We start from the raw sequence: 22259 nt of genomic DNA on the forward strand, positions 1-22259 counted from the left end.
TCTATCGCATTACTAGATCACTTCGCGTACCGCACTGTAACGTCCATTTGACTATCTCGATTTGCTCGCAGCTAGCGTTTAAATATCGTAATCGAATGCTGTAGAAATTTTGCCGAAGTTCCGTCGAAATCGGTAGCATTATTCTCGCTGCTTCTCGAGTGACGGGGAATCATCGTACATTCGCGCGCTCTTAGCTACGTCACCATTGGTTTATGACTACCAGTGGCGGCGGGCGTTATTTTCTTTCAGGCATGATTTACAACAATAACAATATGAAAAATCTCTACTTATAGGCTTTCAGTGCAGCAGAGCGAATTGTTTTCAACTCAATTACAATTCAAAAACGAATGTGTAAACGTCCTAATAAAATCAGCAAAAAGTCCCATTTCCAATGAAATTGTTTTCAACAATATAAATACAATGAAGGTTTTTGAGATGGATTTCAATGTTGGATTTCAATGTTGATTTTCTGACACCTAGTTCGAACAGATCTAGCTTGCTTTCTATTTTCCATTCTTTTGGACAGGAATTCACAATTTCTGATTTCACTAGAGTTAATAATCATGCAAAAAGTTGTATTGACAATATAATAACTGATATACCCCACAAAGATTATTGACACATGTTTATCTAGGTCACTATAATAACAATAAATTAATACTGAAAAAAAAATTCGTCACCAAAACTGGTTTAATACAGTTTGAAAATTTCCTCAATGAAGTTGATTTGAGTCTTTTTATGAGCTAAGCTCAACTGAGGCTTTCTATTTGATTGTTTTACACGATTAATAAACGTAAAATTACCTCTCAGGAACGTTTTTGACAAATTTAAAAAATCTCTCCACTGGGATGAAAAATAATATTTGAATGTACAAATGATGACACAGACACTAACAGGCTTACCTTGCAGCGAAACGATGTTCATATGATGACTTTATTATAAATTTAGGGATAGTTGAAGACTAATTTATTTTGAAAATATTTGAAAAGGTATAAAAAATCGTGAAAGTGAGTTAACTGCGAATGAGTTCAATAAGTTTGTTAACATAGGTGTGAGAATATCTGGGGATCTGTCACCCTCAAATTTCCGTTATGTTCCTCTATCAATGACGAACAGGCCAAAAACACGGGGATTCCTTTTCATGAAACTCATTTTGAACAACTCTCACGACATCCGGAAAAATCGAGGGTAATTTGGTGCGCGATAAAAATCAAATTCAAATGAATACTGACATGTGGTTCAGAAGAAATAATCTAATGTTGAAGGAAACTAAAACTCAACATCATTTTTACTTCAAACACCTCTTGGGTCATGGGACACAGTGCTAAACTCTTAGGCATAAATCTAGATGATACTTTGAACTGGTTAGAGCACATTGAACAACTTGGCATTAAACTTGGAAAATTGAGAAACTTAAAATCTCATCATGCGCCATTTTCAACTTACTATGTTTTTTTTATTCTCATATCTCTGGAATATTTTCTGGGGGAATAGTACTAACGCAAATAGGATATTTATGTTACAAAAAAGCCGTAATGATATTATCTGGGACTGGTTACTTAGAATCCTGTAAACCTCATTTCCTATCGTTGAGAATAACGGCGGTACCTTCTATTTAACTATATCAATTAATGATACGATATTCATAAAAATAAATTACCACGAAACAAATTGTAATTGTGATTTTCACGACCATGAGACAAGAGGATGTGATTTATTGAGGGCAAGTAGATTCAGACTGAAAAAGTCAGGCAGAAACTCTATCGAAATCAAGATTTGTTCAAAAAGTATCTGAAAGATATGTTGATTACAAGTTGTGTTTACTGACAAAACAAATCATTGAATGTTACTTACACCTGGATATTAAAGTATGTGTGTATATGTGCGTCTACATGTAAGTATGCATGTGAAAATGTATAAAAAAAACAAAAAAACTTCATTTTTTTATTTTTAATGTTGTTAATCTGCAATGTTTGCTAACCCCAAATTTCAATGTCAATTTTACAATCATAACTCTATATCTATAAATATATCGTTTGTGAACTTGCAATTTAGACTTATCTTATTTGTATTGTTTTATACATCTGAAAAATCAATGAATTATCTATCTAAACAGGTGGGTACAACAAAAATGTATTGTAATGTACACATTCTCAACACTATTAGAACTACAATGCCTTTGATCTCAATCAAAATATAATTTATCAGCATTATTGATGAAAACAAATTTAAAATATTTTTTGAAATAACTGGTGGAAGTATATTAAAAAATTAAAATTAAATTGAATAAAAAATTTATGAAGTTTGGGCAAGTTTGGGAAATAAATCTTACAGAAAAGTGAGATTTATTTTGAGAAAAATCATCGTCACAGAGGGTGTGTGTGTGTGTGTGTAAATGTATTACATTACTCGATAATTTGGACTGAAAGATTGATAAATTTGTTAATACTTACAATGTCAATGAGACTGTCAATACATTGAAAATGAAGTATAATGTCCTCTTTAAGTAGTTACTCACTATTTATGTTTTTACATTTCTGCCAGTTTTTTACCATTTCATTTTTCAACAACCAGGACCAATTTAATTCGATTAGACTTTTTTCCAAAAAGCAATATTATTTTTCCCTACATAGTATCAGATTCTCTGATGAGAAAAAAAAATTGCCTTGAAATGAAACATCTCAATATTCATGTTTATTAATATGTTTGTGTTTGTATTTATATTACTGGAGTTTTGTTCCAACACCAATTCAAAACACTTGAGACGCAGGTATAGTCGAAGTAACTGATATAGTAATCTTAAAGGTGTTGGCGATGTCAAAGGCCAAAAAAACCATTACAAAGGAATTATGCCGCAACGAATTAGTCCACGTGGACTGAAGAATTGGCGGTTCGTATTGGATAATTTTTACTAACCGAGTTTTATGATTGGCTGAAGAGTCATAAAATTAAATTTGAAGTCATGTTACGGTGACCAACAGAATGTAGCGATGAGTACCGCCGTTGTGTGTGTTATTAAAGGGGAACTGCTGGAAGGTAGGGGCACTATATCTTTTACTTGAACTATACCTAGAAGAGGTATCTATGGTATAAATAAGGATAACATTGTAAGTATGTTTAGTTTGATCTTCCTCTTGAAGATGATCACTTGGTGATCGAAACACGTATCGAGGTGTTAAAATAACGGTTTGGTGTTGGGATAAAACTCCAGTAATATAAACCTTCTGCCCATTTGAGCTCTCTGTATTTCATATCTCCATTTTTATTTATATTGTATATAATTGTTAATTTTTCCTGAAGATAGAACTGAATAGATGTTTCATAGTGTATGTCATTCCTCACTTTCTTGCTAGCTGGAAAACTTTTCTGAATCTTTTGAGGTAAACTACTTTCGAATTAAAAATTTTTGTTTATTCTCAATATCATCAAATTAAACTTTGATATGGAACGTGAATCATAAAATCTAAAATATATTCTGAAATCATATGAGGTAAAAGTACGGTAACTAGTTCAGTCGTCGAAATCATTCAACAACTCTTCCTCCACTTTTAAGGTAACACTCTCATCGTCATCGTCGCTTTCTAACAACAAATGTTCATCTATTGCTTTTCCTGAAAAGTTATCAGCGTCGCAGAGTTCCGTTGAGGTATCCATTTGATCATTTTTGAGAACATCTGATTCTTCCTCATTCCGCTCTGAAGCTAGATCGAGTACCGGCCTGCGGAGTTTAATTTTTTTCCTAAGAGTGGCATTCTTGGTGTGTTTCTCCGAATTCTCCTTGTGGTTGTTTTCTACAGGGTTTTCTTCCATGCTGGTACTAGTCACTTCTTGGTCACTTTCCTCTGTGTTTATTTCGTTCAAAGCCCTGGCTTGCTTTTCGGCCCGAATTTCAGCTAAAGTTTTTATTTTAATATCGGATAAATTTGGAGAATTGATTGGCAGTTTCCGTCTAGTGACTTTCCTATTTGGGTCGTGTGCAAGTGAATAGTATACCTTAGCGGGTTTTTTACTTAACGTTACTTCAAGATTTTCGGCTTCGCGGTCAAAGACAATTCTTGGTTTTTTTCTAAGAGATTCATCACCTGTAAATAGATGAAGTTATTCAGTAATATATGAAAATAACAATGCAAATAATAGCTGCACTTATAATAATTCAAAGAAACATACTCCATAGAGGGAATGAAAGAGAATACTAACAAGAAAGGTTTTTTGGTAAATTTCATGGTTCAGCAGGATTGGCACTAACTGGTTCTATTTAAATTCTCTGGATTTTTCAGGTTTTCTTTGACTGAATTTCCATTTCATATATGTACTTATGTGATTTAAAAAATTACAACCGAATTGAATGGCGACCGTTGAATACCAAATCAAATCAAATCAAAATATACTTTATTGTCTGAAGAACATAATTCTCATTGACAAAGTCGTTTACAAAATAAAAGAACAAAATAACACAACAATCACCTTTAGATATATATCGATATGATAAATAGTGAGGTAGAAAAAGTGATAATAATTATAATTGGACTACGATAGACGCACATCTGAGTCAAAGGAAATTTGATACATTATCCTCGTACTGGTCAACAAAATATGAAATATGAAATATAGAATACAAAATATGAAATATAAGTACATGAAAATAATAAAAATGATCACAATTTTATATACATATATACACATATATACACATACATACATATACACATATACATACATACACATACACACACATATACATATATAACTCTAAAACACTTAACAACAACATGTGCAATTATACAATGCATGTACATAAAATATTAAAATTGTCACAATAAAAATTTGCTTTGTACGAATATTAACAACAAGGAGGTGTAAATATAAAATGAAGTTCATATAAATATAAATAAAATATAAGTATCACTGAAACACATTAAATAATAATGTATAACGAAGTCAAATTTCACGCATTAAAAGTTCATACAGTAGAATTCATCTAATGAGTAGAAAGCCTTCGTCAATAGAAGTTTTTTTACGGTACTTTTGAATTGTTTTTTGCTATCTAAAATTTTTATCTCATTTGGTAGGTGATTGAATAATTTTTTACCATTATAAAATATGGAATTTTTTATTTGTGTCGATGTTGGAATTGGTAAGGTTATATTTAGTGCTTGTCTTGTGTTGTATTGAGACAATTCATGAGGTTTGTTTTTAAATTTGCTATGCATGAGACATACTGATTCTAAGATAAAAATACAAGGTAATGTTAAGATTTTATGTTTTATAAAGAGTGGCTTGCAAGAATCCCGGAATTTAGCTTTGCACATATACCTTACTGCTCGTTTTTGCAAAACAAAAATCATATTGAAGACATATCGACTACATGATCCCCAAAAACAGATTCCATATCTCAAATGTGAATCGATTAAAGCATAATACACACTTTTTGCCATATCTACACCAAGTTCCCATGAAATGGTTCTTACAGCGAAACATCCTGATGCCAATTTTCTTCTGAGTTTTTCAATGTGACTTTCGAATTTCAATTTATCATCTATATATAAACCCAGGAATTTTGTTTCCGACATATAACTTATCACCTGATTTCCTATATGAAGTTCTTGAAGATTACATTTGAAAGTTAGGATGTTAGTTTTTGATATATTGAAAGACAACCTATTAGCATCACACCAATCTTTAACTTTTCTAATATCATTCTCAATCATTTGATGCAATTGTGTGCCATTTTTATCATGCCAAAGTATTGTGGTGTCATCTGCAAATTGAGTGAACTCTCCGGAAATATCAATTGAGGCTAGATCATTTATATAGACTAAGAAAAGGGTGGGTCCCAGAACTGATCCTTGAGGTACCCCCCATTTAATTTCTAATTTGTGTGATAAGTTGCCTTGAAGAAATACGCTTTGACTCCGTCCGGATAAATAAGACTCAATCCACTGGATTGCTACATCTCTAAACCCATATTTCTCTAATTTTTGCAACAGAATTTTGTGATTAACACAGTCGAAAGCCTTTGTCAGATCACAGAAAACTGCTGCTGCAACTTCCCTATCATTCAGATTCAGGTAAACGTTTTGAAGAAGGTTGAAAATTGCATCATTTGTTCCTTTCCCTCTTTGAAATCCGAATTGTGTAGAAATAATAGTGTTATGCTTATTCAGAAAGGCCATTATTCTTTTTTTCACGAGTTTCTCTATTATTTTTGAAAGTGTGGGTAACATTGAAATTGGTCTGAAATTTGCGGGATTATCAGTATCACCCCCCTTATGTATTGGAATTACTATTGCGTTTTTTAAACATGATGGAAAAACTCCTGTTGCAAATGAAACATTTACTGATTCAACTAGTACCATAATAGCCGAGTCGGGAAGATGTGAAAATATTTTTATAGATAAGTCATCCCACCCAGATGCATTTTTATTTTTAATTTCATTAAAGATTTGTTTCATCTCTACTGTATCCGTAGGCGTGAAAAAGAAAGATTCAGAAACAGAGATGTGATTTAAATAAATCAGTGGATCCTTTGAGGAAATAATCTGTTTAGAAACAGTTTCTGCAACTGAGCAATAATATTCATTGATATCGTTGCATTCTAAATTTGTTTTCACAGGAGCAGAGTTGTTTCTACCTCTGAAGTCATTGACAATTTTCCAGCTCTCTTTTTGCCTGTGACTTGCATTTTCTACTCTGTTCCTATAGTATACCTTTTTAGCCATTTTCAAGGTTTTTCTATAAATGGACCTATACCTGTTATAAAAAGAAGTGAAGATTTCATTTTCATTGGCAAATTTTCTAATCATATGTAGGGATCGTAGATTTTTCGCTGAAATTTTGATACCCTTTGTCAACCAGGGTTTTTTAGCTTTTTTCTTGATTAGCTTAAGAGGAAAGCTTATATTAAATACATCAGAAAGAATTGAATGAAATTTGGATAAAGGATCCTTACATATCATTGCTTGATCCCAGTTGAGCATATTACAATTCTTCTTAAATCCATCAAAGTTTTTCTTGCTAAATATCCTACCCATATATTTTTTTCTACTACTTTTTTCAAATGTCTGAGGTAAATAAAACATTACTGCTTCATGATCCGATAGACCTGCATTGATGACGTCGCATTTGATACCCTTCATGTTAGAACAAACATAGTCAATTATAGAACTAGAATATTTTGAGTGACGTGTTGGCAATTCAACATGCATCTCTAAATTGAAGCTGATTAATAAATTTTCTAACGATTTTGTTGACATTGAGGCTTTGTCTTTAAAATTTATATTGAAATCTCCAGTGAGAATTACAGTCGCATTATAAGGAATCTGTGATAGCAAGATTTCGATACGATTTCGATTGTCAAGTTGGCGGGAATTCGGTCGAAATGTTGAAGAAAACCAATTGCTAAAATGTCGACGTTGCGACACTTTGTTTCATCTTCAGAACTCTGAAGTATAAGAACAAGACATACATGTTAAAATGGGATTCTAGAATGTAGTTTCGAACACTCTACAGAAAACAACGTTGATAAGTATTCACATTTAGGGCGGCTTTCCGAGTTCAAAAAGGGTGAAGTAAATAAATTCGAAATAAAATATAAATACATACACAGGTTCATGAAAAACGTTGACACAGACACAAATTAATTAACAAACTGAACTGTCTGTGAATCGTTTCTTTATAATGCAAAAAAGGCCCATGGAAAAAATGAGAATTGTAATTGGAAAAAGTCATCTGTTAATGATTCAGAATAATTATTTGAATTTTTTTTTAAATTTTTCTCTTGTAAGTACTCCACACAAGTACGACGTGTCTTAAAACTTCTCTCCTATAGATCGGACAATATCTATCCACCATATAGATTTCACCATGATGCATTGTTAGCTACACATTCTATGAATAGCTTGAGTTGCCGTCCTGATTGTCACTCCACAATTTTTCTTTTTAAACTGATTAATAATTTAATTATTAACCCACATATTTTGCAAAAATCCAATATATAAATAAATAAATATTATATTACGGGATACCGATTTTCAAATATAATATTATTACAAATTAAATAATGCATCATCAAAATAAAAGTATCACCTTCAAGGTTTTTACTCTGCATCCAAACCAGCAGAATACACAAAATATTCAATAGATATATCCTGAGAGCTCCAAGTTTTGATTTTGAAATTTTGCTAATCAAATGGCTTGGGTGAATTGAAATTTGATGAAATCCCGAGACCTTAGGTCGAGAATTTTACCTTAAATTATTATACGCAAAAGCATTTGTCTACTGCTGTCTCATCTTTTTCATGTATTGATCAAAATGATCACATCTTATTACAATTTGATTATAGAATAGTTATATTTTGTATATATGAAACGAAGCAAGTTTTCCTAAGTTATATTAATAACAATTCTTCTCTTCTTTCAACATTGCAAATGATTAAATTTGCTTTATGGTAATATTCAGTAAACTGTATTATTTTTTTCAATTTTTTTATGTTTATATTGATATAAAATGTAGAGAAAATTTGAGAAAATATTTGGATTATATGAAACTCTTCAGCTTCATAATATAATTAGATGGATAATATCGTCAAAAGGTATATTTGGGCTGTTCCTAAATTTCTGATTTCTCCTCCCCACGCACTTATGACATAACATTGAGGTTCGACAACAAAAGGATAAATAATTCTCATTTGATTCAACTTCAAGTCGTTCGATAGGTACTCAAATTAATAAAGTAGATCTCATAGTTTTTTTGCCAAGAAAAATAATATCTATAAACGAATCACTATTCTCACAGGTTGCAGTTGGGAAATTGATGAACCGTGAGAGTGACTTCGAGACTAGTCGTTGGTGGCTTTGAAACTTTGATAAATACATAAGCGGTGTACCATCAGCCCTCTCTCGCTCAATTAAATTATCTTCAACCATCCAACCATTATAAAAATCATTTCTGCTGAAGATAATTTTTCGATTATGACACTGAAGAAAATATTTCTGTAGCGGCCCCGAATATCCTGCAGTAACAAAAGTTTCGTAGCATTATGATTTATAATCCCTCAAAATGGAATCCTTGTTATGGCCTTGAATAAGTATCCAACAGAGAACCTGCTAAAATTAGTATTGTAACGAATCTAAAGCCGCCCCTGACCGATATGACGGCCGACTCAGCGAACAATCATATGACATCACCGCGAAATAATGCAACCACCGGTAAAACTCTAGTTGAGTACCAAACCGACTACAGATTTCTAGAAAGACCGTTACATTATATACGCCCGGCTTCCCGACCCAAGAGGGCAGTTCAGAAAGTGAATCGAGCGGCTAAACAAGAGATTCAAATAGTGGAAATAAATTAAGCGCTAGTTGCTAAGTGTTGTAAATGAATTAGTTTGTGATTAGTGAAATATTATTGGAAATAAATTTGTTTAAGACAGTTAATTCTTTAATTTGTCACAGTATACAGAACAAAATTGTTTTTGAAAGATGGGAGGAAACAGAAGAAACAGGTTCATCCCAAGCAGCAAAAAAAATATTGCTCAAGGTGACGTTCATCTACTTTAATCACTGAAACATTGAAAATAAAAAAAAATGTCTAAAAACCTACCAAGAATATTTGCTAGCTCATCGTTACTAAGCCTTCTCTTTGGTGGATTGAGTGTCGTAATGAATGTCATATTGGGTTTTTCTGATTGCGGAAGGGTCACTATCCGTTCAGGAAGTGTTTTGTTCAATATCATTCTATCGAATATCCTTTGTCTTAGGTCCTCACCGACTTCTGCAACTTGAGATGAGTGGGTTTGGTCTGCAATAAAATTTATTCAGTTTTCAGTAATATATGGACTTATTTTGGAACAAGTATTGAAATACTAAAAAATTAGAATAGTCTTTTTCGAATTGAAGTTTGCCATCACTTCTAAAAAACAATTCATAGATGTGCACATGTATATGTAAATATATATATATATATATATATATATATATATATATATATAATGAAAAACTCGTGGATACAACACTCCAAACAGGGGGGCAAACCGGACACGTGTTTCTGGCTATTGGCCTCACCAGCGCGGTGCAGCCAAGTGTGAAGATGGGCAACACTTGTTTGCCGAAAGCAGGAAACAACACAAACGCACGGAGTCAACAACAAGAGCCAACCGCACATTCGTGGTTCCAGTTAGAAGACCTAGAATTCCCAGGCTACATCTAACACGACCACGTAGGCCGCTATAGCTACCTGGGTGGTCCTAGAAGCAATGGACACAGGAGATCTATCATGTGGAGTTTTCATGGATTTATCTAAAGCCTTCGATTGCATAGATCATGACATTTTATTATGGAAACTCTATAAATATGGAATTCGTGGAAAATCGTACAACTGGTTCAATTCATATTTGAAAAATAGAAAGCAAATAGTAGAACTCAATCAAGAAGACAAAACGGCAATATCTGATGCTTTAGATGTGTCTATGGGTGTCGCACAGGGTAGTATTCTCGGTCCAATATTATTTATTATATTTATCAACGATATTAATGAGGTTATAGCAGATATAAACACTGCTCACATGATCAATTATGCTGATGATACCAATCTTCTATTAACAGGTGCGAACTTACCTGATATTATAAAAAATAATAGAACAATTCAAAGATAATTTTTTAGAGAATAAGTTAGTTCTGAACGATGGAAAAACAAATTGTATCATATTCAAAGTCAATAACAGTATAGAAACATCACAAAACATAATTATGCACAATCAAAAAATCATTTGTAATACTTCAGTGAAGTTTCTAGGCATATACATTGATGACACTTCAAGTTGGAGTAGTCAGGTAGACAACCTTTGCAATAAACTATCCTCGGTAACATAAGCCATGAGAGTTCTAAAAAAAATGTTGATCTTGAAGCACTAGTTACAGTATATTATGCGAATTTTTACTCCGATATGAGACAAGGGATAATCATCTGGGACTCATGTCATGGGTTTAATAGAGTTTTCCTATGTCAAAAAAAAATTATCAGAATAATCTTTAATATAAATACAAGAGATTCCTGCAGAGGAGCCTTTAAGATCAACAAATTACTTACTGTGTCAGCAATCTATATATATGAATCAATAAAATTTATTATCAATCGTCCAGGCCATTTTGACATACATCGTAAAAAGCATATTTACGAGACAAGACAAAAAAAAGACTTCTCATATCCCATCCATGCAAAATCCCTATATGAATGTAGCACACTATCTATGCTGGAATGAAATTTTATAATAATCTTCCGAAAAACATAAAAGATATTGTCGTTACTAACAGCTTTCTGAAATCTGTAAGAAAATTCTTATGTAGTCTAGACAATACTGATGAATATTTTCTGGCCTGTGGAAATTTATGAACCAAATTTTATTCAAAATTGCGCTATGTATTTATATAAATTATCTCTACTTTCAGTAATCATGCGCAATATGACGCACATTTTATTTAATATGTTTGTAATCGTGTTTGAAACTTGAAGCTATTCATTTTGAATGCTTCATTTTTAGATTTATATGTACACATATTTGATATTTTTACAATTTTCCTATTGACGTATTTCTCAGACAAAAATTTTCTGCCACTCCTGTGAATGATTATAAAATACTCTGTTGAAATAAATGTATCTATCTATCTACCTATTACGTTGGCAAAAGTGCACTGGTTCAAATGGCGCTTAGTTCTATTAAATTAAATCAGTATTCGCCGAGATATTACAATTTAAAAAAGACTCATTGAAACAGACAAAACTTTTGAAACAACCAATACATCAAAATTTAAATTCCAATAGATGTAAATCTATCATAGTTACATGTATATAATATTCAACAACATATCTTTATGCCAAAAGCAATTAGAACTAGTAAAATATTTAGGAAAGTATACCTATAGCTGGAAGTTCTGAACTCACTTCTAGAGAGCTGTTTGACAGCTCCAGCTCCATTCGCTAATTTACTTTATAAAATTGTTGATCTTCTGCTTATTTGGTATAATGAAACTGTTTATATTTCTTTCAAAAATTCGCCATTGATAGATGAATTCGTAATTTATACGATTTACTCTTGAGAAATGACAATTTCAAATTGGTTTTTGGAATAGAAAAATGATTGGTTGCAGAGTACGAGCAGCGTTGCCAGATGTATACGGAAAAGCAGAAGGGCCAATATTGTTATCTATTTCGTGGAAATTCCGGGTGAAGTCGAAATTTAGACTTCAAATGCGTAATATCGGATCTGAATTCATAAATGAATCATTGCAAAAATAATCATGTTATTACAGTTTTCACATTTTCAATTTTATAAACAAAAAAGCACACACAAAAATTTTCTCTGCTCCCTCTTCTTGACAAAATTAAATAAAAAAGTTAAAATAAAGAAAGTATAGTTGAATGACATGGACATCATGATGAAGAAATTACGTACTAACAATGATTGTCACATCGCCCGATAGAGTTGGTAGATTTTTATTATCAAAATAAATATATGTACCAGATCTAATAAAAAGTTTCTGCAGACAGGATGATTTCGGCGAAACGAAAAAAAATATTTAAAATGTTTGCCATATTGAATTCTTAATTGGGTATATCAGGCCAATCTAATATTTTGCCACAAGTATAATGCTAAAAGAACTATACTTGTTATTTTGCTAAGGCTTCCTTTTAAAAAAAAGGCGAAACAGCAGTGTTTTTGATCTATTAGATGGTTTCCAGGGTTCAAAATGACAATTATTTCAACCCGTTATTTTTGATGATTTTATCTACCAAACCATACATGTTAAATCCTGCTATTCATTTATTTTGCTTTCTGGATAACATATAGGGTTAATACCAATTAAATGCCCATATGTAATGCATTTAAGTCAAACGGCATACAGGGCAGATTACAAAATAATTAATACAGAATTCAAAGTTATACTCTTTGTATTGTTTTTTTTTTGGAAAAATTTGAGTTACTCCTGTATGATGATATATTTATTTGGCGATGATGATATATTTATTGAAGCGAGTTTGTAGAATTCATTAGGATTCATATTTCTTCAAGTAAACGTTAACGTCAACTCCATTGCAATATTTAACAGCGTTAAAAAATTTCGCATGTATATTTCAACAAAGCATATACATTACTTATGATGATATGCATATGAAGTATGAAATTTTGATTTCAAATTCCCAAGATGCTTCAAATAGAAGATATCTTAGTGAATAAACCTACCAAAACTGTCTCCCAACCTTGACAACTGAACAAATACAAATAAATAATCGTATTTCAACCTTCTCATTCAATACTAACATGTTTTGTTTCAAATATCCCCGTAAGAAAAATCAAGTGGTATAAGGTGTGGAGAATGAGGAGGCTAAGATCGATTGATCGTCCTAACCCTAACCAATTCCCACCAAATGTCCCATTCAGTCACTGGTGGAATAGACACATCCATCATGTTAGAAAAATAAATTGTGAAGTTATTAGCTGCAATGAACTTCAATGCAATTTGAGAAAAATTGTGCCAGTGATTTGATTGTGCATATGTACTTAATGAAAAAATATATATTATACATGAGTAATACAAATTTTGTTGTACTTTTTGAAATAAAAGTATTTTATTCTTGAATGAATTTAGTAGTCAAAATAAGGAAAAGATAAGAACATATGAGAAAATAAATATTTTTAAATGAAATTTTGAAAATAACTACTTCTCTGGCTAACACCACGCTGGAAATTGAATTATATTCGACAGAAATTTATGCAAGATACCTCACAGTGGTGGGTCTCGCAGATGTTTCTCCTTAATCCAGCAACTGTACCATACTGAAATCAGTCGAGTACATCACCTACAGACCAGTTTCGGGGTATTACCTCTCATCAGTGCAGGAAAGATCTGACCCAAACAGCAGTATGCCTGGGACTCGATCAATAAGCAAAAACTGTTTTTTCGGCTGGGAAAGTGATGACAACGAATTACGGTTTAAACTGCTTGACCATCCGCCTTACTCACCAGGTCTAGCCCCAAGCGACTTTTTTTTATTCCCTCGTCTCGGAGGACAGAGATTTTCGTCAAATGAAGAGGCAATCACCTTCGTGGACAATTATTTTGCAGAGAAAAACGCCGAGTACTATTTGGAAGGGAGATGAGAGCATCGTTTGCAGAAGTGTGTAGAGTTAAAAGAAGACTACTTTGAAAAATAAAAAATACTGAAAAAATGTCTTGTATCTTCGTCAGATCGGGAACTTATCAGGTCACCCACGTATATAGCACATTCCATATTTTTACAGATGAATCCTAGTTTGAATTACTTTGGCATAAGAGAAATGAATCTGACTGAGTAGATAATTCATCAGATCAAAGCTGTCCACGTAATTCTAGTCAATATATCTTCATTTCATAGCCATATTTTGGCTATGAAATGAAGATATATATATATATATATATATATATATATATATATATATATATATATATATATATATATATATATATATATATATATATAATTTATAACCGTTATAGGAGACGAATTTTTTTCTACATGTCAGATAGGATTGCATCAGCTGACAGGCAGTATTCGAAAAACCAAAACTCATCAGTTTATTGAGCAAGATACCATGATCACTTTTATCAAATGCTTTAGAGAAATCCGTGTATATAACATCAACTTGGCCATTGTTATCTAATGCCTCGGAAATAAATTGAGTAATAATGACTAGATTTGTAACAGTAGAACACTTAGTAACAAATCCATGTTGATGTTGAGATAGTTGTCGTTGAACAGAAGCATATATGCGATTATATAAAATAATCTCAAAAATTTTAGAAAACATACATAAAATAGATATGGGTCTGTAATTCTCTATATATTTTCACCACTTTTGTATGTAGATGTATTGCCAAACATGCGCCCAACTAATTGACTGTTATAAGAAAACAAGTATAGCTGAGGCACCAGTCAATCTAATAGTAACACTGATGATCTTTAAACATGACTCAACCTCTGATGGAAGCACCAAACTCTTACCAAGGCTCGAAATAGATGAACACTTCAATCTAGTAGACCCCTATTATAATCTTCATGCGGTCATTGTTCACTGTGGTTCTAGCGTTGAATTTGGTCATTATTACGCCTTGGTCAAAGACTTAAACGGACTGGTTTAAGTTTGAAGATAGCCGTGTCACTAAGTGTTCTGGCGATGTACTGAATTTATTGGAGCCCCTGGAGACACCCTACATTTTGTTTTATGAGAGAGGACAGTGGCAGATCAAGATCTTCAGATGATGTGGTGCTGCAGGTTTTTCCTGCAGCTGAAAAAGTAAATGCGCCACTGGAATCAATAAAGTCCAATTAATTTTTATTGATTTCATGATTTGTATTTTGGAAGTGTTAATATCAAATATAGCTTTAATTTTCCTTGTGATAAATCATTATGGAGATTATGCAGTAATTTTGTGAGAACAACATACTTCTGAGAGCATATGTTTTTTGCAATTTGATGTATGATAACATTGCATGAGAAAGCATGATTGAAATAATATCAAAATAATCCTAGCAAAAAAATATGGCTCATATTGATTCGACTAGAACTGTCAAACTTAGTAGTAAAGTGAAAAGTTTTTGTTAGACCAACTTATCAGACTTAAAACATAACAACGTATGTAGGTATCTGAAATAAACTTATTTTAAGATTGTTGTTTATGATCACTCACCAAAATAAGAATAATATGCTGCGGCCTCTGCATGAATTTTTTCGAGTTTGATTTCCTCCAAGGTTTTTACTGTTACGATTCGATTTCCATTTTTATTAGGTGAATTAGAAGGACCAGATTCATTATCAGACTCTGCAAGAATACACCAATTCAAACAAGGTTTTCAAAATTATCAAGAGGTGCATTCTTGCAGACTGATGGAAAATAAAAGACACTGAATAGAAAAAAACATTTTATTCCAAAAAATTACACAAAATAAATTCAACTGTCAACATCAAAAATGACCGAATGAAATTAAATTCTATTCAATTGTCGATAATAAGTATACTTATTTCAACAGCCAACAAAAAAATTCAACTCAAAAATTCAACAAGTCTTAAATACATTTGTGAAAATAAAAACAAATTTTTGTACATAGGGCAAAACTGTCTAGAAATCTAACTCGAAGATGGTTTTGCAGTGTGTACAGAGACAGTAAAACACTTAGAATAAATATTTAAATAGACATGTTAATGCTGAACACTCCCAAAACCCTAAAAAATGTAAATATCTAATGCCACAAGAATGCACCTCGCCTTTTACTAACATGATTTCAAAATAAAAATAAACTATTGGTATCACAAAGGAATTTTAGCTGCAATAATTCCAAACACCTAAAATACTTTATTATAAACCAGTGTCCGTCAAAAGCATGGCCTAAAGCCAAAATAACCTATCAAAATTAGGTTTAGAAAAAAGTCAATCCGGCAAAGACTCGATAAAGTCAATCCACAATATATTAGTACATTACTAATGAAAAGGAATTACCTTTTAAGGCTAGTGGAATAGTATAAATTTGAGTTTATTTATTAGAAAAATGATATATAAGTTGCACTTGCGGAGACTGTAATTTACTAATAAAATTAAAGTGCTGAAATTGACAACAAACAAATTTTAACGAAAATAATGGTGAGACCAGTGATGAGTGCAACCCATTAATATATCAGAGTTTCCCGGCAATAAGTGCTTTCAATCAAGACAAACTATCGCTTCTAACAATACTGTGTTCTGTGTGTTGATGAAATTGCAGTTGCCAAAATTTTTGAATAGATCTTACCTCTGAAAGGTACGAATTTTTTTCATTCGATGTTGAAAGAGCAAAAAACATCTACTTCCAAACTATCAATAGTATATTATATATTTCTCTACAAAAAATATATCTTGCTTTTACTGTTCATCAAAAAATTTCCTACCGTTTAAAAAAATATAAATATATAACATTTGAAATATTATAAAATGATTATAACTTTATTCATCATGAATATGAAACAAAAATAATTTTTTGTTTTTCATTGTAAAAATCACCATTTCCAATATATTTGTACACTGTACTTATATGTGTAAAGTACTAATAGTGTTTATTTAAGTGGACCTTATTCACAATATTATGCTTATATATTCATCTAGATAACAGGGCGGCTATTGTCATTGTTCTACAATTGAACATGAACTCAAATAGTTCAAAGGATCAGAGTTTTCATCATTATTGGTTGTTGTAGTTATTGTCAATCAAGATACTGAGACAAAATTGATCGGGACCCTACAGCAAATTGCAGAACAGGTCAATGTTATTCGATAAATAGATGAAACAGTATAATATTGTGAAAAAATCACACATGAAAAACACATCTAGTATGGAATATAATCTATATTGAGAAATGTGAGTCCATGAAGCTTTTTTGTATACAGAATTCCAACATGAATGAGTGTTATTCATGCATTTTATGGAGAAGAACATATTAATCCCACATGTGGTATGCTATTTTACTCAGTTGTGCCTTTTTGTCTGTTCTGCAATAATTTGTAGTGATTATTTTTGAAGTCCAGAATTTTTAATCTCAAATAAACTCCCAAACCTCACCAAATAAACTTGTTTGGTAAGGTTTGGGAAAATTACAATAGTGTTAATGAATTTATATGCTAATTTTATTCATTTACTTCTTATGTTGACTCAACTTTGTGTTACTCATTATTTAAGCATGTCCTGTTAATCGATGGCATTTCCTTAATTTTTATAATGTCACTTTTGACATGATATATGCTCAGATTTTTTCTTTTAGCTGACATATCCTATTGGTGTATCCGAATGTTGAACATTTTTCAGCTCAGCCTGACTCCAATATTTTAGTCAGTTATCACATACAAGTATTTATGCTTTCCGACTGAATGTCAAATTGAAAAAGCAAATGAATGAATTCTCTAAAAAAGCATGGGTGGTGCTTCGAGGAAAATTTCAAAATGAATAATGGGTAACTGCCCATTTCATGGTAGATCTGAGAATTCGTATAAATTAATGTTATGATTAGACTTCCAAAGTTTTGAGAAACTGTAATTTCTGAGAAAGAAGAGTCTGAACCTTTTTTTTTTTAAAGAATTATCGTGGTGAAAAATATAGTAACTCATTTTATCCTACAATCGATAATTCCTGAGATCCTGAGAACAAAGGGTTTTTGCACCCTTAACATCAAATAAAAAAACTTCACTTAAAATGAAGACCTAATAAAAAATTCAGCCATCACAATTTCACCAGCAAATGCATTGGGTGGTAGTTACATATTACCTAAGTAATGTCCGTCCAAATGACAAAACATTTCTCAATTTATTTTCCAATAAACGAATTAGCATCACAGGTGTTTTGCACTTCATTGTTGGGAAACGTGATTTACATTGGTCCTTCAATAAAGAATCTATTCCTTTAAGATAAACTATTTTGTACTGAAAAAATATCTCATTATTCAACTTTCCCCTTCAAAAACTTTCATTTCTATGATAGTTGTCGAATTAAATGAGAAGGACATAATTGTTCAACAACTATGTGTCAGGCAATATTTGTTAAAAACTATTTCTCGCTGCAAAGTCTAATGCTTCCGAATAATTTGATATATTAATGGGATAAACTCATCTCAATACCATATACACAGTATTCATCATCAAATTTTGACTGTAATCTGACAACCAAAAATTCAAATGCGATAATCAAATCCAAGTTGCCAAATGACAGCGATCAAAAAAAGTGGTTAATTAAATGTTAATTATTCATTAATAGTTCAACCATATCGACATGGTTAAATTGTCTAACGATACAGATTCAACGTTTTCTGCTTGCTTCATTCATGGACTAGCATCGAAAATTACTAAAATTTTCATAAAATTTCTACACGTGTGTATACAATTAGCTAAAAAAAAAGTAAAATAACGATAACCAGCTGCACTTGCGGGGAAGCTCACAATTCATTCATACTAAACTTTTGTAGTCACTAGGCATAAGAATTCAAAAAATATTGAATCAAACATTCAACTCGAAAATCTCAACGAAACCATAAAATACGACAAATATAACTCAAGTTTTTCCAAAATCAACTATTGCTTCTGCTTTCTTCGTTACAATTACTTGACAAGTTGCATACCTTCTTCAAAATTCACCACTAGGCTGTCAACAGCTGTCACTTTACGTTCGTTCTGTTGATTCAACTGGTCATTCAACATGTTTTCGGAAACAGATCTATCTGAAACTATATTAAAACAATTTGAATTGAAAGGGTTATATTTTTAAGAGTGATTAATTTTTGGGAAAGAAAGTTTTTGGCTTTCTACTACTCCATTAAAACAATGTATCAAGTACCTACTAGCTTGATTTGAAATTTTTCAATGTACATGATTGCCGTTTGAACAACTCAAAGACATTTTTTCAATGCACGGACAACTCAAAATAATTTTGACACAACCACAATGAAACCTCTTCCTTCTAATCAAATAACGTTGAAAAATTTGAGAAGTATACATTCTATGCTGAGGATGAAAAACGGGTTAATTTTCTAAATTTTTTGCTCTCCAATGCTATACTACTAATTGGAGTAAATAAAACTGTTGACCAATTTGGCTATACTGCTAAAAACACACTTATAATTTTTTTGCATGATTACCTTTATATTGTTTCAGTTTCAAACCATTGTTTCAATACTTTGAACATTTTCACTGACACAATTAGGGTTGCTTTGTTGATATCAAAATTTTGGTAATATACAGGGTGTTTAATTGCATTGAAAACATGTCCAAGAGCTAACTTCATGAAAAACGTTCACATAAAAATAGGTCCGGAAACGCATTGTCGCAAAGATACAGAGTGTTAATCTTTATTCTGAAAAATTCCTTTTTTGTATTAATACTGTAAATATCCCTTATCCAATTTTATTGAAATTTGGTGATCTAATATATTCTTCCAGTAACAGTCACCATAAAAGGAAGATACTTTTAAAAATGCATAGAGGTATGAGGGGAAATTAAATGGTGCATTAGTGTCATTTTTGCCAGCAACAGGAGCAGGCAGAACAAATTTGGAGCAAAATGATTTGAGGACATTTCGTTTAAATATTCTCCGACTGAACAGAGAGGCTTCATGTATGTACATGAACACTTTTATATTTAATGCTTAACAAAACATTACCTTGACCATAAATGCGTATAATGAAAATTCTTAAGAAAATAAACATTAGTAGCATTCCTGATACTCATATTTTGACGCCTTGCAGATCTATTCTTGAAAAAATTGAAATATTGCTGCTTCCTTCTTTCAACATAAATATTTAGATTGCTTATTATTATAATCTAATCCTAAGTTATCGACAGTGATGGTAAATACACTCTTCAAATTAACTGAGAATACCTTCAATTGGATCTAGTCTATTCAAAAGAGGAAGTGATTATAAATCAAATTGTACAATGCCAAAACTTCTTGAATCCATTGAAATTGAATTATTATTATCTTTTAAAATGCTTTTTCAAACTTTGTAATATGTTCAAATATCTATATAATATATTGGACGTCAATGTCTGCTTGGATCTAATGACAATAAACATAATATTATTACCTGAAGATAGATTTGAATGATCAATCGAAGAATCATCAGAGGGCCTCGGATTTTGATGTAAAAAAGGGCAATGAGCTTTCAGACAACCAACAGGTTGAGACTCCCAGTAACAAGGTATAGCCTTTCTATTTTTTCGGAGCTCCATGTGACGGAAGTTGCAGTGAACATTCAAACATTTGCCTTCCTTCCAGAAGGAACACATAGTTTCACATCCAAGAGCTGAAGGTTCATGACGAAAGGTGCAATTGTCCCCCTTAAAATGATGAAATCTTAAAAAATGTCAACAACATATGGCAGAGTAATCTTACCTTGGCACATGTGGAGTAATAGTAAAAATAACAATCGTTATTTTTCTTGGGTGAATCCAAATCTGTCATCTTCTTGAAGAAGTTATCTGGGCTACAGAAAAAACATTGTCAGTGAGGAAGTGTTAGGTTAGAATCACATGGTTATAGATGTACAAAATTTATTAAATCTTATGGCAACTTCTATGTTCAAATGAGTTTCAAATCAAGTTATACATAGTTTTATATACTCAAATGAAATATTAGTTTACCAATAATAATTTTCAGCTGGCATTTCGCTAACACCTTCTACCCTTCCAAAATCTTTTCTTAAAACAGAAAACATGAGGTACACTTTCCCACACCGAGAGAATTTTAATAGGTCTCTATCTCAAAACATACAGAATAACTTTTTTTGTAGTATCAGAAAAAACTTACCAAAAAAGCCAAAATTTCTTTGGAATTCTAAGCTAGGCCTGTTGACTACGTCACAGGTTTGTTTTGAGATCGTTTCCAGTTGCCACTGTTGCCAAATTAAATTTGATGTTTTCAAGGTTTTCTAGGATACCATAGTGCAGGGAGCCAAATTTGAATTCCAAATAATATTAATTTCAAATTTTTAAATGATATCCTTGTTTTCTATTGTTTCATAACAACTGATAGTACCATTTTTATAAAAAGAGTATATTGAGTTCAAATTTGAAACATATATTCCAGGTTAAATCAATTTGTTTTTGAAACACAAGTGAAGATGGCAATCTCAAAGCTTTTATTGCATAATTACCAATTCATTTTATTATTAATTAATGATTTCGAATACAAGAAAAGAACTTCAACAATAAAACTCTTAACATCATATTTCTCATGCGCAATTCAAGTATATGAAAAAGAATAACAATAGTAGATGGATGTAGCCTTTACTATGTGGTAGGAGATCATCTTGAAATGAAAATAAGAATAGTAGATCGATATTTGGAAAAAATATTTCAAAATATGTTTCGTAAAACAACGATAAAAATAATTAACGCCAATTAATTTTTATTGTTGTTTTTATTTTTATCGTCGTTTTACAATAAAATTTTAATTGACAAATATGTTTCGTTAATTTCGTTAACAAGTTGTCACCTCCCTAGGAACGACATCTCTCAATTTTTAATGTTCGATTCCTAGCACAAGAATAGTACTATGAATGAGTTTTCAATTCTGTCTTTAGTACCCAGGAAAAGAGTAGATTCTCGAAACGGGAATATATAGTGACAAAGATCAATATAGACATTTCAACGTATCGAATCGGAATTCTCTTAATGTACCATATTTGAACTATTCACATAATCATTGTCTGAAG

The 22259-nt window shown here is 31.6% G+C and overlaps 1 protein-coding gene across 4 annotated transcripts; it reads right to left on the reverse strand.

Annotated features, from left to right (window-relative positions):
* Positions 1–3389: 3389 nt before the first annotated feature.
* Positions 3390–21443, reverse strand: LOC111503786 (uncharacterized). 4 transcript variants are annotated; one of them, XM_023158200.2, is made up of 7 exons: positions 21353–21443; positions 20939–21029; positions 20631–20883; positions 19170–19274; positions 15724–15855; positions 9602–9799; positions 3390–4082 (listed from the first exon to the last, which is right to left on the reverse strand). In XM_023158200.2, the coding sequence occupies exons 2-7, from the start codon at positions 21005–21007 to the stop codon at positions 3511–3513; spliced, it is 1329 nt and encodes a 442-aa protein (XP_023013968.2). In that variant the 5' UTR covers positions 21008–21029; positions 21353–21443; the 3' UTR covers positions 3390–3510. The 4 variants fall into 4 exon arrangements, with proteins under 4 accessions (XP_023013968.2, XP_023013960.2, XP_023013977.2 ...); XM_023158192.2 differs by lacking the exon at positions 21353–21443 and adding an exon at positions 21187–21345; XM_023158209.2 differs by lacking the exons at positions 15724–15855; positions 21353–21443 and adding an exon at positions 21187–21345.
* Between the last annotated feature and the right edge of the window lie 816 nt (positions 21444–22259).

This window comes from Leptinotarsa decemlineata, unplaced genomic scaffold (assembly GCF_025532065.1).
Source record: "Leptinotarsa decemlineata unplaced genomic scaffold, Ldec_3_MD MMD2_tig00026328_RagTag_RagTag, whole genome shotgun sequence".
Lineage (NCBI taxonomy): Eukaryota > Metazoa > Arthropoda > Insecta > Coleoptera > Chrysomelidae > Leptinotarsa > Leptinotarsa decemlineata.

What these genes read in the sequence shown, in the direction of transcription:
- LOC111503786 (XM_023158192.2), bottom strand. Translation starts at nt 21,260, where the DNA reads ATGTTTTCTGTTTTAAGAAAAGATTTTGGAAGGGTAGAAGGTGTTAGC. An exon ending in CCAGCTGAAAATTATTATTG is followed by an intron (nt 21,030 to 21,186) that starts GTAAACTAATAT and finishes TTTTTTCTGTAG; the next exon opens with CCCAGATAACTTCTTCAAGA. An exon ending in TGAGCTAGCAAATATTCTTG is followed by an intron (nt 4,083 to 9,601) that starts GTAGGTTTTTAG and finishes ATCTATTTACAG; the next exon opens with GTGATGAATCTCTTAGAAAA.